The sequence below is a fragment of the Malaclemys terrapin genome, chromosome 12, assembly GCF_027887155.1.
Source record: "Malaclemys terrapin pileata isolate rMalTer1 chromosome 12, rMalTer1.hap1, whole genome shotgun sequence".
In the NCBI taxonomy this organism is placed as follows: Eukaryota; Metazoa; Chordata; order Testudines; family Emydidae; genus Malaclemys; species Malaclemys terrapin.
Window position 1 is genome coordinate 12,781,691 of NC_071516.1, and position 18,581 is coordinate 12,800,271.

The 18,581-nt window shown below is 40.8% G+C and overlaps 1 protein-coding gene across 1 annotated transcript in view; it reads left to right on the top strand.

The window, feature by feature from the left end:
* Positions 1 to 18,581, top strand: part of BMP7 (bone morphogenetic protein 7) — a 51,796-nt gene that overhangs the window by 27,258 nt on the left and 5,957 nt on the right. Inside the window, exons 3-4 of the mRNA XM_054046226.1 lie at positions 11,340 to 11,488; positions 17,224 to 17,421. Of these exons, the coding sequence (XP_053902201.1) occupies positions 11,340 to 11,488; positions 17,224 to 17,421 (347 nt within the window). The remainder of the gene's footprint in view (positions 1 to 11,339; positions 11,489 to 17,223; positions 17,422 to 18,581) is intronic.

Sequence of the window (18,581 nt, forward strand, 5' to 3'; positions counted from 1 at the left end):
CCCACAGCTCCCATGGGCAGCGGTTCACGGCCACTTCTGGGGAGCTGTGCAGCAGAGCCAGGGGCCTGCCTTAGCCCCTCAGCGCCGCCGACTGGACTTTAAACAGCCTGGTCAGCAGTGCTGACTGGAGCTGCCAGGGTCCCTTTTCGACCGGGTATTCTGGTCGAAAACCAGATGCCTAGTAACCCTAAATTAATACCAGTGTAAATCCAGATTCAGTGAAGTAACTCTGGATTAATATAGTGAGGTAACCATGAGCAGAATTTGGTTCCTTTAGGAAGTAAGTAAGTATAGTTTGTTCCATTTTAGAGATTGGAAGTGCCAGAGCTTCAGAAAAAGTATATTTATATAATTTTATAGTTTGGTTTAGAGATCATTCATTATGCTTGAATGCCAACAAATCTTAATGGTCTACAGCCTGACACCACTCAGTACTCTGTTAATCCTTTGATTGCCATGTGTGGTACCTACTCAGAGGTTATAAAGCTTCCTGTGGTGACATTAATTGCAGTGTGAAAATTCGGTAGAATGTAAGTACAGCATATCTCTTCAGGAAGTTTTTGCCATGTCTGGACTGTCTACTAGCCATGGAGCAGTAAAGCAGAGATGGGAGAGAGGCACTGCATGTATGTGTCTGTACTGGGAGGGGAAGGTCGGAGGAGAGAAATTGGATCATAGACAAAGTATTGTAAAATTTTAGAAAGAACTGCCCTCTTCCTCCTGCTGCTTATGGATTCTGGGGTGGCAAAAACCACATCTGAATACTTCCTCTCTAACCCTAGGGTCTCTTATTTACTAATCTTTATTACAAGAGAGTCATTTGAGATCCCTAATTAACACAGACAGATGACACCATGCTCTTCATATCAACTGATTGGTTTTGTGTGCACAAAACTAGAAAATGAGCTATTTAATCCATATCAAGCAATTATTAATTTGTGCCATGCTCCCTGACAAATTCTTCAGGAAACTTGAACAAGAACACGTTTAATTTTCTCATCTGTTTTTAGTCCCAATTAATCAGCAACCTCAAAACCATTTATCGGTAACACTTAGATGCATTTGCACATGTCTCTTTTACACATGAATCCCATTGACAGTAGCAAAATCCTTCCTGCAGTTATGCACATAAAGTACTTCACAAATATTGGTCAGAAAGTTATTCTCCACAACTACTTAACATGTACCAATAACATTACATGTACCTGAAATAGAGCTATTACACAGCCAAACAACAGATCTCAAAACAAGATAAACAAAAAAATAGTCTAATGAGAATGCTTGCTTTGTATTTAACTATTTATTTCAGATGGTCAAAAATTCAGGGGAAAATAAAACAAAGAAATTTGCTGTCTAAGTAAATGTTCATTTCAAATTTATTCTACACACAGAAGTTCTTTCAAATTCTTGCTTGCAATGTACAAACCAAAAAGTTAGAGGATATGTTTATTGCCCCAATTCTGGTTACCCTACTCAGTCACACAAGGCTTGAAGAATGGCATCTCCAAAGGTTCTTTGCGACTAACTTTGCAGGGGGTGTAACTAGACGTGACCATGTGAATTGGGGACGGTTCACATGTACGTGCATTTACCCATATGCAGCTAGTTGGACTGAGCAATGGTTCTTGCAAACCATCCCTTGCACAAGTTATTCTTACTCCTATAAGCAAAGTACGTGAGAGAGTGGATGCACTGCCTATATATGAATCCATTAGGTAGGGAAGACGTGTTTGGGAAGAAAATTATCAGGGGGTAGCAGTGTTAGTCTGTATCTACAAAAACAACAAGGAGTCTGGTGGCACCTTAAAGACTAACAGATTTATTTGGGCATAAGCTTTCGTGGATAAAAACCTCACTTCTTCAGATGCATAGAGTGAAAGCTAGATGAACTTGTGATTAGCACATACCACTACTGTAATACATAAGCTACAATACATAAGATGAGCAGGCACACTGGGCTACCCACTCTCTCCAGGGGTTTTGTGAGGATTAAGGGTGATGATCAATGGCTAAACTCAGTCCAGGTGAAAGTGGGTGCATCTCCATGGAAGTCAATAGAACATGCCTACTTAGAACTGGATGGAAATTGGCTTTAGATGTTTCGAAAAGCACTGTTTTGTATATCTTTTTGGAGGCAGATTTGTAAGTACAGAACATGTACGCATCTGAGCTGGAAATTCTACATTCCATGTCCCATTTTCTCATGCTGCTCACAGGGCTGATGATCTGCAGCTTGGGCTTTCTCTTTTATCTCCTGTTTCAACAAGATCAGCTTTTTTTAGCCACAGTCGATACGCATGGAGGACATGTGACTGACATGGGTAGCTGCGAGATCTGTTTTTCTAGCTGAACATCTGGCTCTTTAGCTAGTATTTACAAGGGCTCCATAAAAATCTTTGGGATACTTGAGACATAGGCAGCCGCGGATCTTGAACTGTCTGTTTCTGCTGGAGAGCATTTCCTGTTGACTTTTCTTGAGTAGAGGTGGCCAAAAAGACCACAAATATTTTCACAAAAATTGGTGAAAATGTTCTCTGCTTTGCATTGAAATTATATTTCAGCTAAAGTTTTCCAACCAGCTCTGTTTATGACCCTCCAATCAGATTAAAGCTGTATAAACAGTCCAGGCTATCAGGTTATTGTGTCTCAGGGCAGGTGGAGAGAGAAAGCAAACTCTCTCCAATGTTGACCTATAAACACACCTTTTTTCCTTGGTTGTTTGTTTCCATCCTTCTAACCATGTTAGAGGACTATACCAGTCTAATATAATTAGCATAAAAAAACCCCTAAGAAAATCTAGACATATAAGCAAAGGTTCTTTTACTGAGAGCACAACAAGTACAGTGTCCTTTTAAAGTTAAATGTAAAGATGAACTGGCCTTTTTCTCTTCTAATACTGCTGGAGTCTCCATAATGCCAACTTGACCATTACATAAGGATGTGTGTGTGAACGAGAAGGGCCATCTAACAGCAGATTCTCCAGGATTGTTCCTCTTATGACTTGCCTCACGTTTACTAGTGCACAGGAACTCACCTCCGTACTATACAGAATCTACAGCGGTTCTCAACCTATGGCTCGCGGGCCGCTTGCGGCCCAATCAGCACAGAGCTGTGTCCCATGTGACATCCTCAGGGCCATAGAGGTACTATTGGATGCAGCCCACATAGCACATTGTGAGCCACATATAGGTTGAGAACCATTGGCCTACAGCATCCTGTCACCTTTCTAATACAGTGGAATGACACCAGTTCAATGATCAAAGAAGCCTCCACAGCTGCAGAAACAGGATTTACCCCAAAGACCTGGGTTGAGGCCCCATAAACATTTCTCCTTTGAAGAGTACTGTATGTATGCCAAAGGCTTGGTTTTCATCTATGACCCAACATCCATTTTTATGGATGCAGTTTTTCACCCACAATGCAGATTAATCATAAGAATGGCATTACTGGGTCAGACCAATGGTTCATCTAGCCCAGAATCCCATCTTCGGACAGTGGCCAATGTCAGATACTTCAGAGGGAATGAACAGAACAGGGCAATTGTTGAGTGATCCAGCCCCTGTTGTTCTGTGCCAGCATCTGGCAGTCAGAGACTTAAGGACACCCAGAGCGTGGGTAAATACTAGTAGTTGAGCAATTAATTACCTGCTTTGTAAGCTCAGATAGGTTGAGAGATATCTAGTTAGTAATATTTGTACTTTTACTTCATTGTGGGTGCAAAATAAAGGCACAGTTCTTTCTGGCCATACATATCTGCACCCACAAACTAGAACCCATATCTGAAATTCTGGGCCTCCGTAATATTATTAACTTTGAATGTACTATACACTGTATAATGTGCATAAAGCAACCATATCAGTGAAAATGAGATCACAGCTATATTCTTTGAATCAAGGCTGGATGCCTTTCTGGAAGTTATGCTTTAGCCAAACATAAGTTATGATTTAGTAAAACACAAGTTATTGGGCTCAAGACAGAGGTAACTGGGTGAAATTTAATGACCTGTGATATACAGGAGGTCAGATTGGATGATCTAATGGTCCCTTCTGGCCTTAAACTCTATGACTCTAATAATTCATTGCAAGTTGCAGTTTCAATGTTGGCACAATTCCCTCTACAAAAGTATATAAAATGTTCTTCAGTCTCAAAACATCAGGCACTACCCTGAAGCAATGTCTTGAATTTCATAAACACTGTGAAAGCAGTTGACCCTTTGACTGATATAACAATGTCTCACAGTTTCCTTGGGCATAATTTAGTGTCCAGTGATTCGTGTCCAACTCCCATTTGGTCTTCATGGTTCACTCACCTAAGAACTTGGGAAGGAGTTTTGCAAATGCAAGAAATTGGATCAAGTAACATGCCGTGCAGCATGACCTAAAGTCCCTATTTCTGGTTGCACAAACAATGCTAGTGGAAACTAAAGTTTACAACCAGGGTATCCCTGATTGTACAAGCACAGTTCTAGCTCTTTGTCGGCATCAAAGGAAAACATAGTAACTCCTTTAATCTCTGAGTGCTAGAGAGTATGCACCGGTAAAACACATAAGAGTGAATAAGAGGTGCCCAAGATAGTTTATTATAGAAACTAAAATGGGAAATGTTTTCATATAAAGCCACTCTCCCAAATAAATTAGGGTCAAGACTGAATCAGCAAATAAGGCTCAAGAGGAGGATCTCAGTCCATTTGTAAACCTATGACAAATCTTGGTGTCACTTAGCCAGGTAAGACTCATCAGAGGCATTTGACTAGTTGCAGGAAACATTTTGCATATCAGAGAGGTTCCTACGCAGCCAAACAATGCACTAATGAAAAAGTGATCCACAAACTCCATTGGTGAACAGCAGATTCTGCATTTAAAACATTAGCTTTTTATACAGCATTTTCCCTGCACTATTCCTACTGTGTGTCTGGAAAATACGTTGTGCCTCTCCACAACAAGATAACTGCTGCCAAAGTTTAAGTTGCGTTTTTGGAACCCTGATTTTGTGATATCCATATCACTTTCATAAACACTGAATGCAAAAGGAGCTATCACTTAGCAGTAGGTTAGATAAAATTGGAACCTGCTGAAATCTGAACTGGAACTTTTTCCGAGGCACTAAGAAGTTTGGCAAGCTAGGTAAAAAACAACTAACCACTACCCCCCCACACCCTTTTCATTTTTTGTGCATTTCTGCACTTGCTGACTCAGGCTGAGTCTACCTGGCTGAAACACCAGGAAAGGCTAGAAAGTCGTATCAGAAAAAAGGTCTCTTTGCAATATTGCTATGTGATTTGCAGTCCAGCTCTCTAGCCTCAGGAAATACATTTAAGCATACATATTTTGGTAGCATGTCTAGTGGGCGGAGCGCGAGTCAGGAGACTGAAGTTTCAGTCCTGACTCTGTTGCTGTCTCACCAGCTGAACTGTATTTAGTCATTTAACTTACCTGTACCTCATTTCCCCCTTTATACAATGGGCTTAACAACCTGTTTTACAGGGAAATTGGAAGGCTTGATCCATATTTGTGAAGTGATCTGAAGATGCTACAGAATTGCAAGGCTTTGTTATTGTACTATTTGAATTCCCGCTTATCTCTAAGGCCATAGTAAATGCCATTCTATCTGTGGTGGGACATTCTCTGGACGATCAGTTAAAGACTGGAAAATGTAATACTAGAGCTGTCACACATTATCATCACTGGCGCTCTTCAGACGAGCCAGCTTTTGCTCAAAACCTATTGGTGCTGTGTGCAGCAGTATTTGTTTGCCCTTGCTTGGAGTCTGTTACTGTCAGAAGATGTTCAGGTGAGTGGTCAGGACCCCTAGATCACCAAAGGGACCGAATTTCAGCCAGTTACACCGGTCACCTTTGGCCTCACACCGTACTGAAAGCTAACGCCACTCCTTGTTTCCTTCCTGCTCCCTCTTTCACTTGTCCATTCAGCCTCTTGTCCATTCTTTTGTTCAATTTGGAAATGCTCATTAGTGTTCATTAACATGCATCTTGAAAGTAACTATGACGAAGAAAGACAGGGATGGGGGGAGGTTGAAAGGAGGCAAAGAAAGAGGCAGTATTGAGTATAATTTAGGGCTATCCCTATATTTTATAGCATTTGACTCTATAATTGTAAGATTTTTATATAGTATTCAGCCTTGCTGTTGCAGTGCTGCCAACTCACCATTTCACTGAGAGTCTCTCAACCATTCATGTTCTTCTCAGAGTCCCAGCTCACAGAACCAAGTGATTATGTGACAGTATGAGCTTTCATTTTATTCAAAAATAAGTTCCTAACATTCATGCTTGCTGAGAAAAGCTGGAAAACATGGCCTAAGTGTACCCTAAAAGTTCAAAAGAAAGAAGAAGAAAAAAACCCCAAACTTACTATTTAAAATAAATAAATGGTTTTTTAAGCCAGTCTCATGATCTTTGAATTCTTGGCATTGGCAATACTGATGACATATATCCAAGAGGTAACATTTTTAGAGGTAACATTCACAGTTGCCTGTGACCCAAGAGACTAATTCCTTTGCTGCGTTTGTTTAGGTGTTGAAGACACCAATATCAAGAGCAACATGAAAGCTTAAGGAAAAGGGAGAATGCATTGTCTGGTGGTTAGAAAATGGGAATGAGTCATGTTCTGAGGTGTGTTCACTGCACCACTGCGATTTTTCTGTATGACCTGTTGCAAGCAACATTGGCAATCGCTTTGAGCAGTCAAAACATAATAAGGGTGGGAGTTGCCTTTGTGCCTTTGAAAATCTTCTCCTAAGTTACTTGCCAGAGTGGGGGAATCTCGGTTACAGTTTTAGGTGAAGTACTTTGAAGAGACATGCCGTTTGGTGCATTCCAAAGGCAAGCAGAATCCAACATTATTCACATATATTGTATTTAATAGCAACATATTGGCAATTGAATTTCTCATTAATAATAATACTTTAAAATGAAATGTGCTTGTTTCCTTTGTTTTTCTTACACTTGTCTTCTCACTCCACTTTCTGCTTCTTTTCTATTTGATCATAGACCATGGTATATTTTTTCTGCCTGTTACCTTTTTCCTTCCCTCAGCCATGTGAGCTCTATCCTGATATTGTGCTCTCTCCCTATTTCCCTATATTTTTGTCTCCCACTTTCCCCTCCAATCTCACTCCTGCCCATCTTCTTCTTTTCTCTTCTAATGTACCCCTCAATCTCTCACCTATCCATCCTTCTGCACCTAAGTCACTCACAGTCCTCCCACATCCTCATCCATTTGTTCACCAACATCTACCCCTCCTCAGATGTACCTATTCTTCTAGTGCCTCATATAGGGCTCCTCACTCTTACAGCAACATGCAGCAGGAGGAGGCAATTGTGCTAGTCAGCACAAGCAGGCCCTAAAGTCCAGAAAATGACAGACCTACTAAGGGAATTTCCTGGACTACCAGGCAGCCATCCAGGTCTTAGGGCAAGTCACCTGCAGCCAGATTTTCAAGAGTGCTTTCTCATTTTGGATGCCTCAGCTTTCTGGTGTCCAGCCTGAGATGCCTTAAAATGGCCCAGTTTTCTGCAAGCGCTGAGCTTCCACTCTCTCAGAACTAGGCCCCTCAGCATGGTAGCACCTAAAGTCACTAGTCACTTGCCAGCTACAGGTCCTGTGTTTTAGAGTTGCTATGTGCTTGCCACTCCCATTGACTTCATTTGGAGTTGTGGGTGTTCAGCATCTCTGAAGAAAAAAAAAAAAATCTAGTCCGTAACTCTGGCCTCAAGTTTCAAAAAGATGAATTGGGGCACAGATCCTACTTCCCGATCTTTGGGGGGGGGGGGGGGGGGTTGTAAGGCCCTTTTAAACCCTCAGATAAGCATAGCTGTAGCAGTGCAGAGAACATGAGCAATTTCTTTCAGTCCTGACTGTAGAAGCTTAGTTCACAGCATTGCGAGAGTATTCTAGAGCTGTTTATAGTTAGTAGACAAGGTTTCAGGAGATGGCACTCAAGAATATGTAGCAGAATTACTGGGGTTTGCAGGACTGATAAAACTTTTAGTGTTCAGCCAGTGGTTACCTCTATGCAGCTCTTAATGCGTGAACTGTGGAGCTGAGGTTACACTGAACTGGTGCTAAATCATGTGATAACACTTCCGGTTGGAGTATGTTAAGTAAAGCCCCCCACCCCCGAAAGGAAAGGGCAAGTTCAGGAAGCACACAGAATTGGTGTCTCGGAGTGCAAACTGTTCATGCTTGCTGTGATGCAGAGTGAAACCGCTTCTGTATTTTAATATACCTGTAACTTGTCTAACGATTGTGTTTAAAGAGCTTGCCTTGCCGTCTGCTAGTTGCTGCTCTGATTTTATTTTGCTGTGTGTCTTTGGTAAGCAGGCCATTTTATTTAAAGGGCAGTTCTTTTAAAAAGAACAAGAGGTTTCTTTTAATTAGAACAAGCTCTGCACTCTTGAGCCCGGATAGTCCGCTTGCAACACTATTCAGGTTTGCAACCCATTTTTCTCCATTGGTCGCAGGCTAGAATGAAAAGCACTAACCCATTAATACTGTGAACCTCTCCAGAGAATATTTGACACAAGCCCTTTTTGGGTCTCAGCGTTCCAATTGTGTGTGGGAAGGACAATTCCCTTCAGCATGTCCCTTTGATCTCTCTTACTGAGGATTTCCCCTCCAGGCCTATTGTTTGCACATTGCTGTAACTACAGGCACACAAATACTTTAGACAATTTCCCAGACTGACTCACCCCTGCACTTGATGCGTCATGTTGTCTGGTTACCCTGATTGCATCACATCAGCATGGGAAGCTTAAAGGCTGGTTTTTCTGAGTAATAATATTGCAGGACAGCAGTAACTTATTATTATTGCCATTATCTTCAACCTGCAACCCACAAAAGAGAAAAATCAAGCAAGCTACATAGCTATTAAGTAAACCATTTGTGAATCATAGGCTGGAGGCAGGAGGCATTGTTAAATCACATGGTGTGTTAACATAAAAGCCTGGTACCTCTGGAACCTTAGAATCAGTATTGGCCTACGTCACAAGTGAACACAAGTGTAGCGTTCTCTCATCTGTGTTTCCTGTGGACAGGGCCGGTGCTTCCCTTTAGGCGACTAGGGCACCAGGATTTGGGGGGGCAGCATTTTGCCAACCTTGGCGACAATTCGGCGGTGGGGGGTCCTTCCGCGCTCTGAGTCTTCGGCGGCAATTCTGCAGCGGGTCCTTCATTCGCTCCGGGACCCGGCGCCGAAGTGCCCCGAAGACAGGAAGGACTCCCCTGCCACAGAATTGCCCGCCGACCGGGAGCGCAGAAGGACCCCCGCCTAGGGTGCCAAAAACCCTGGCGCCGCTCCTGCCTGTGGAACATGTGTCTTAACTTTGATATTACTTACACCCTAAGGCAGTCTCACATTTGTGTAATTGATTTACACATATTGTGATCCCCTCTACACGGGCAAGAAACAGCTTTGTAGCACAGTCCCCCAACAAGTTAGATTGTGATGTACGGACGGAGCCTAAAGCCTGGATTTTCCATAAGCAAAAACGTTGTTTAAAAGAACAAAAGGTTGTTTAGGTGACATCTTCGCAATTCCCCTCCCCTACCCCTTGCCAGCCCTCAACGGCAAGGAAATGCCAAGTTATGGGATATAGCCGAACTGCACCCAATACCTACAAGCAGCACACGTCCACGGGGAGCAAAAGACTCTGCATCTTCACAAGGAATTTCCTTCTGCCTCCCGCTGATAAGATCTCCCTCACATATAATATGTAATATTAGTGAAAGCCTCAGCAACATTTGTAAATATTCCACATTAGCACATGCAGAGGTTAAGAGTGTTGTGTGTTTGTGGGGGGAAAATATGAAATTGTACTTCCATAGGCATTTGGTGATGTGGTCATTTGTCCTTCCGGACTGGAATTGGATATTTAATTTCATATAAGCTACTAAACAGCTATGAGGTAGTAACTACAGACACTTCTATTATTCACACCAGTGACTTAGATTAAAGCTATTACTGTATAGCTTGACCGATCTAGGCTGGAAGGAGAGCCATGTGGTCAAGACACTGGAACGGGACTCAAGTGAATGAGGTTCAATTTCCTGCTCTGCTAGATTCTTATCTGGGGCAAGTCATTGCATTTTTTGATGCCTCAGTTTCCCAATTGTAAAACATGAAGGATAATATTATTTCCGTACCACACAGTGGCAAAATTCATATACTTTTTTGAGGCTTTGGGGGCCATATAAATCCTCTCATTTTAGATTTTTGTATCACATGATGTTCCAGGCAAACAAGGGGCCCTGAGTGAACTAAAGACATTAAAAAAAGTTTGTACTGACAAGTCTATAAAACAGATTAATCTGGCCCTCCCCAGGCTTATGGGACACAATAAAAGAACTTTCCTTATCCCTTTACAAGGTTTTTCTTTACTCAAAAAGCTATAGTTACTCTCCAACATCTGCACATTGCAAAATATGAAAGAATCTCCTACAGGGCTTGTCCAGACACCACCTTGCTGTCTCCATCCTTCTTGTAAAGAAAGACTTTTTCCTTTTGGGGGTAGCTAAACCATAACCCAATTTTCTTGTTATCATCCAAGTTACTTCTCTGCATTGGCTTCTGATGAAAGAGATCATTCCTTTTTAGAACCTTTGTAATCCTTGTAATTTACCAGATTTTCAGTTGCAGCTCATCTCAGTGGTAAATTGTTGAAGACCCAGAATGATTACCACAGCCCCATCTGAGACCTTGAAGTATTCTCCGATTCTGATTAGTTTTGATTTCTTGTTCTCAATTTCTGGTCCAAAATAATCAGAATGTGTCTGTTTATTTAGCTTTTAAACAATAGATTGAAAGGACATTACCTCATAAGGTAATGCTGCGTTGTGATCCTTATTCAATTGTATGTAGCCTCAACAGAGCAGATTTTTAAAGACTTTATATACGTTAGTGTTTACAAAAGGCACACAACCATGCTCCAATTTGCTTGCACCATTGCCATGATTATTTCCAACATGGAAATATTATGCATGGAAAAGGATAATTAGGTGTATTTGCATGCCCAATTACCAAGTTTCATATGCAAACACAATAACTGTTCACATATTTGCCTGGAAAACATTTTTAAAATTACATTAGTAGGATTAGCTGTAATAGTACAGCAATATGTACGCTCCAAACCACATTAATGCTACTTTAATCCATCCTCCCATTGTTCAGGAAAAAAGGCAGTTAGGTTGGCATTGTCTATGACATAACTTGTGTATTGTGATAAAGGCTACCAATTGTGTTGCTTAAAGTACTAACTTGAATGGCTATTTACATTAAGTTATTTCCATCTGAAAATCCAAGTAACTGTTTCTTTTTTCCTTCAGGGATTCAGATTTGTTCCTACTTGACACTCGAATAATCTGGGCTGCAGAGGAAGGTTGGCTGGTGTTTGATATTACAGCAACCAGTAATCACTGGGTGGTAAACCCACAACACAATCTCGGCCTGCAGCTATCAGTTGAGAGTATAGATGGTAAGTTTCAGAGAGTAAATGTCATCAAAAAGTCTCAATTTTGGCTGTAGGAATCCAGTCAGGATTAGTCTGAATGCAACCAGTAGTCATTCATCTGAGTGGGATTTCTCAAGATTGTCTTGAATTTTCTTAAGCTGCAGATATTGGAAAAGTATTACAAAATTACAATATTAGCCCATCACGCTAGATTTGAACATATCTAAATAATCACCACCTGATTTCAAGACAGTCATACATCTGTGTCCGAATCCAGTAAAAGCAGAAGCACATACTTAGCTTTAAGCATCTCAAAAGAAACTATTAAGAAGCTCAAAGTTAAGCATCTGCTTTAGTGGATCTGAGCCCTAATTTGCACACAACCATTTACCATGATTTGTGCAATCTAGTAACTATGCACGTGACTAATATGCACATATATTTATTTTATTTGTACTTGAAGTCCTGCAAAACTACACATAAAAATTGGCCATTCTTTTGGCTCAACCAAACTTATAAATACTCTGGCCCTAGTGGTTCACTGTTTAAAATTGATTGGGTTTTCTTTTTCTTTTCTCCCCATCCCCCCCACAATTTAGTAAATACTTTTTCCAATGGTGTCTCTATGGGTGGGGAAGGAAATGTCAGGAAAGTCTTAATTGCTGAGTTTCTCCAATTATATTACATTAGAAAGTGAGAAAAAAAACTGTACAGGCTAAATCCTCAGCTGATGGATCTAGTCCATGTTTTCTCTTTAACACTAGGTAGGAATCATTAAGGCATGTCTCTGTGGGTGGGGAAGGAGGCCACCATTGTCCTCTTCCATTCAGCAAATGATTTTCTCCCTCTCCCCCTAGCTGCAACAGTCCCAAACTGGAGCATCTGAAATGCTGGTCGTGGTGACTGTAGCAAGCACTCAAATGAATCAAAGGAAGTTATTCGGCACACATCTTCCTCCCTGGTCCTCTCTATGCGGCTCCTCCCTACCCAGGCCTTTTTTCCTGGGCTCTGTGCTGTCTCTTTTCCGCCTCCTCTCCCTCCCCGCAACACATCTCTAGATTTGCATGTCTAGTCTGCTGAGAAGAAAATGCTTTCACATAAACAGTCCAATCAGTTTTTAACAGTGAAACGTGAGGAATGGCTTGACACATTATGTACTCCAAGTTCTTCAGCCAGCTTGTGATGCAAGCCCATGAGAGTTAGAAATGGGGTGTGAGTATCAGAGATCCAAGGTCAGACCAGTTTTGTATCTGATCTAATATGGCAATGTCTTTGTTCATTTGGTACAATTGACTGTGACCTCCTTCTCAATCAGCTTTCATAGTTAGCTTGAGTCTCAAAAATCTTTGCTCTCTATGAACAGGGAGAATTAATCCAACCAGAAATTTAAAAGATTTCAATTGCTTAAGTTACCATGAATGCCTGTGATACTAGAAAATACAAGCCCTGTATCCTGGGGCAGAATGGATCACTTTGTCTTTATCTTCTGATTATGTTGCTAGGTGCTTAGCCGTTGCAGTCTAGAAATATTTTCCGGGCTCTGTGTGTATTCCATTTGGAGTAAATCATGGCTATAGGAAGTAATAAAACCTTGGTAGAGTGAGCATACAAGGGAGTATTAGGACTTACATAAGTTGTGACTGTGTAAGCAATAAGTCTGAATATAGTATAACTAAATTATTTACAGTAACAGCTTATTGCCTTAAACACTAGAAATGTGCATAGCATTTTATAAACAGATATTATGCACTTAGCCCTATGGAATAAACAGCAGATAAGATCATAGCAGCTGCAGTAAGGGAACAGATGATTAGGACATCTTGCCCAGACTTTCAGAATCCTGAATGCAAAAGAGTGCCACAACTGTGCATGCATTTATGGTAATTGCTCAGACAAAGCAGGTAGGAAGACAGTTAGAACTGCGCCCTTATACAAACCTGTCAGAGAAAAAGCTTGGGGAGAGTATTTTCAAAGGCCTAGAATGACAATGTAGGGGGCCTAACTCCCATCAACTTTCAATGAGAGTTAGACACCTAAATGCCAGTTGTGTTTTTGAAAAATCTCTCCCTTTGTTTACAAATAGGCTTGTTTTTGGTTTAAACACACACACACACACACACACACACACAAAGTAACTCCAGGACTGAATCTGGCTGCTGGCATTTTAAAAATTAAACCTATAAGTGGCACAAATCTTCGCAGTCTCACTTCACCAGAATTCAAGCAAACATTTTCTTCCATTTTGAGCTGCAAGGGTAAGTCCCACCAAGCCCAAGTTTAATTTGGGGTTCAAACAAACTGTGCACTCCTAACAAAGCTGCAGTTTCACCTGGTTGTCATGTCACAATTCTGAAGACTAGCAAACATAGCATGACTTTGATGCAAAACTATAGATTTTTGAAGTAGCAAACCTTTCAGTGGATATGGCCTGAGTTTAAAGTGTGTAATGAAACTGAAAACCTTGCAAGTTTTGTCTAGAATTTGTACCAGTTATTTTGTGTGAGTCTCACTATACGTGAATAAAATGCAACCAGGATAGAAGAGAAGAGTCAAAAGTACTGTCCAGATAGAAAGATACAAAACAGATGAGTTCATTTATCTGCTCTTCATATTCCTTTACTATCATGCCAGATAAGTCCATCAACAATAGCAACTTGTGGGGAATTAAAGGATGTTTGTTTACGCTTAGAAAGTTGGGATAAGCTCAAACAACAAGCTAGAGAAACACTAACATGATTCATTAGCCTTAGGCATCCTGTCACCCTAAACTTTGAAATGCTTCACGCCCTCATAATACATAGGAACAACAGTTGACTATTTAGGTTTACTTAGCATATTACTTATTGCTTCATACCCCTTTTTTCCCCTCAGTTTTTTTTTTTTTTTAAAGTAGCTTCTTAAAGACAAATAGTCTGCATTCTCGGATTTGAGAGTACAGCTCTATTTTGTCTTAGATAAGTACATAATTGGTTAATTAGGAATAGACAGATATCTTAAACATCTTTTTCCTTGAAATCTGGTCCCTGGCTGTAGGTGGAGGTTGAAATACTTAGTTCTAGTCACTTAAGTGTGTGTGTGTGGGAGGGAGGGGGTTCTCCCCACAAGTTTAATGAATGAGGAACACAATAGCTCTCTGGTATGGGTCTTACTCAGAACATTTTAAATTTTTTTTTTTTTAAATAGGGCATAAAGCAAAAAAATTGTACTCAGAGAGAGAGATTTGCTACAGCAAAAGTAACTTTCTTTCTGTCATCAAAAAACTCAAGCCTCTCCCTAAATTGATGCATTGGCCAAATTCTGCTCTCCGTTACCCTCATGTAAACCCATCGAATCAACTAGGAGTGATCTAGGGCAGTGGTTCTCAACCTATTTAGCATTGTGGGCCGCATATGCAGCCCACAATGTGTTATGTGGGCCGCGTCCAGTACTAGGTGTATGGCCCTGAGGATGTCACATGGGCCACAGCTCCGTGCTGATAGGGCCACAAGCGGCCTGCGGGCCAGAGGTTGAGAACCACTGATCTAGGGTCGCTACCTGCAAGCTGCTGAGGTTCTTGTTAGTGAGATGATACAACTAAAAATAAATGTAGTCTCTCAAAACCATGGCCTTTTTAAATGGCAGTGCAATCAGAAAAAGTTTCATGCTGATAATGGAGGGTGGGAGGGAAATCAATACCGTACTAGATGAATTCTGACTCATTTTTGGCTAAACTTGTTCTTGAAAAATGGAATAAGGCCCTGATCCAGAAAAGCATGTGTGTAGCTTTTAAGACCATGAATAGTTCCAGGTACTTCAGTAGGACTACTTATGTACTTAGAGCTACACACATGCTTAAGTGTTTTTTGGGAGCAGCCTAGCTGTGTAAAATAGACTATGTGGCCAAATTACAGGGCCTAAACGGAGGATGAAATGATACAGTCAGGTGGAGGTGCTCATGCCCACCAAAACACACACCTTTGCATATGTAAATAGGTATTTATATGAATCAGCACATTTCACTGATGAACAATATACAATGTAGGCCTCATTCATGGAAAGCTTGACCCAGTGTCTTATCCTTAGGAGATAAATTTTGCTTAATCCCATTTAGCATATCTACAGGTCTAAACCTATTGCCTCCCCACATAGGGAACCCTAAGGGGTTGTAGCCAGGAGGTCATGGCTTAGTTGCCAAGCTGTCATGCTCATATAAAAAAACAAAAACAAAACACTTTATGATTCTCTGTGCAAATGCCACGTACACCAGCTTTGCACAGGGAAAGAATTTGTCCTTTTGTGTTGTGAATTATTTAAGACAAATTAAGAGTGAGAGAAGCAAATGTAAATTGGCCATTGTTAGCCTTGAGCTGTGATCATGGGCAATTCTTTTCCATCTTAATATTTGTATGCACTCAAAAAGCTGCTAAACATGAAGGGATGAAAAGATCTAATAGAGACCGTGGTTCTTGAGATATTGGTGTGGGCCGTTCCCTTGTTACGGAACAAATGCCTTGAAAACTGTAGTTATGGAAATGAATCTTAGAAAACGAGGGTCTTTTGTTGCCTTTTTTTTCATATTGCACTTAGAAATCAGAGGACCAAAGGACTCAGTGGATTGCTAATGGAAATACAGATCCTTTCACTTCCACAATGCCAGTGCCAATGTGGTTCAGCTTGTGACTGAGGGCTTGTCTATACTTAGTGCGGTGAAGCTGTACTGGTGCAGCTGTGTCACTGCTGCACTTAGTAAAGCCGCTACCTACGCTGACGGAGAGCTTCTCCCATCAGCATAACTATCCCACCTCCCCGCGAGGCAATAGCTATATCGACAGGAATAATGTAGACCAGGCTAAAACTAGCATCAGCTGTTCTTTGACTTACTTGGCAAGTCCTAGTTCAGTTCCTAACAAACATCACAAAATCCACTATCAACACTGGTGTGACTTATCATCACTACCAGAGTCCTAAGGTTGGTTGGTTATAGAGACTGAGGAGGTCTCCAGAAATGGTCCCTTCACAACACAATTGAGACACAGTGGAGTAGGGGGTGGATCTGGGGGCAAATCTGTACAGCCACTATCCATGCCTTATCTTTGTAAATAGTTGACTTCAGTCTCCTGGACTATCAATCAGGCATCTTTGTCCAAAACTAAAGTTAATTTAAAAATCCTGCATCAGAAAAGGAATGAGCAATAATCATAATGTATCTATAACCAGGTTACTAATTCAGTACTGCTTTTGTGTGTGACCGATGTGGCAATAAATAAAATGTTGCTAAATATCTGAACTATTTGTTACTTTCAAATGCAATATATCTGGAACTGTGTCAACATTTAATACAAGGCATTTTTATTTTAAGTTAATAACCTTCCAATGGGAATTTAGTGTTCCTATGAGCTAAGTTTTATGGTTCCTTTTATGGGATCACTTCAAGTTATAGGTTGGTGAACTTAAAGAAACCCCTCTAAAGAATGCAGGAAAATCTAATGCAAAGCTGATTTAGGGTAAAATAATTATTTGTAGGAGCATTTTATTTAACTTTTACATTCAAATATAAAATGAAGTTAGTTGTACTGAGATATTCCTTTCAAAAGTGGATTTGCTTGTTAATTTTAGGCCCACTCCATCAGTTGATCCAGGCATATGGGCCTCAATGGGAATTTTATATGTGGGACATAGGCAGTTGTCTCAATCACGTTGTCTTCAATATTGCTGGTGGAAATGGAAAGTTATAGCAATTCCTCTTATGGGCTAATTGTGTTGTTGATATTTCTGTTAAGGTCAAAGCATCAATCCCAAACTGGCTGGTCTTATTGGAAGACATGGCCCACAAAATAAGCAGCCTTTCACGGTAGCATTCTTCAAAGCCACAGAAGTGCATCTCCGCAGTATTCGTTCCACGGGAGGCAAACAAAGGAGCCAGAATCGATCGAAAACACCAAAAAACCAGGAAGCCTTTCGGGTGTCTAACATTGCAGGTACGGTGAAGGCTGCGAAGTCAATTTTTCTGGGTACTGGATAATTCTGTATTGTTTTGTAGAGACTAGAATGAAACAATATTGTGCTCAAGCAATAGGCTCTCTTTTTCTCTTGTAAATTCAGCATCATCCAAATGTTCGTCTGTCAGTGGCTTAAAGACTAGAATGTTTTTTTTTTTTTTTTAACTAAATGTTTCTTGGAAAAATGCTGATTGGTCATAACCAAATTTTTTTTGTAGGAAAAGGTCAGTTTTCACAAATTTCTTGACTCAAACTATTTTTGAAGTAGGCTAGTTATAGTAAAAATAAAACAAACAAACCATGGTCAAAATACAATATGATGGGGGCTAATTTAGCTACAACAGATCAGGAAAAAGATCTTGGAGTCATTGTAGATAGTTCTCTAAAGACGTCCACGCAGTGTGCAGAGGTGGTCAAAAAAGCAAACAGGATGTTAGGAATCATTAAAAAGGGGATAGAGAATAAGATGGAGACTATCTTATTACCCTTATATAAATCGATGGTATGCCCACATCTTGAATACTGCGTTCAGATGTGGTCTCCTCATCTCAAAAAAGATATACTGGCATTAGAAAAGGTTCAGAGAAGGGCAACTAAAATGATTAGGGGTTTGGAACAGGTCCCATATGAGGAGAGATTAAATAGGCTAGGACTTTTCAGCATGGAAAAGAGGAGACTAAGGGGGGATATGATAGAGGTATATAAAATCATGAGTGATAGAGAAAGTAGATAACTTTTTCTTATTTACTTATTCCCATAATATAAGAACTAGGGGCCACCAAATGAAATTAATGGGCAGCAAGTTTAAAACAAATAAAAGGAAGTTCTTCTTCACACAGTGCACAGTCAACTTGTGGAACTCCTTGCTTGAGGAGGTTGTGAAGGCTAGGACTATAAGAGCATTTAAAAGAGAACTGGATAAATTCATGGAGGTTAAGTCCATTAATGGCTATTAGCCAGGATGGGTAAGGAGTGGTGTCCCTAGCCTCTGTTTGTTTGTCAGAGGGTGGAGATGGATGGCAGGAGTGAGATCACTTGAGCGTTACCTGTTAGGTCTACTCCCTCTGGGGCACCTGGCATTGGCCACTGTCGGTAGACAGGATACTGGGCTGGACGGACCTTTGATCTGACCCAGTACA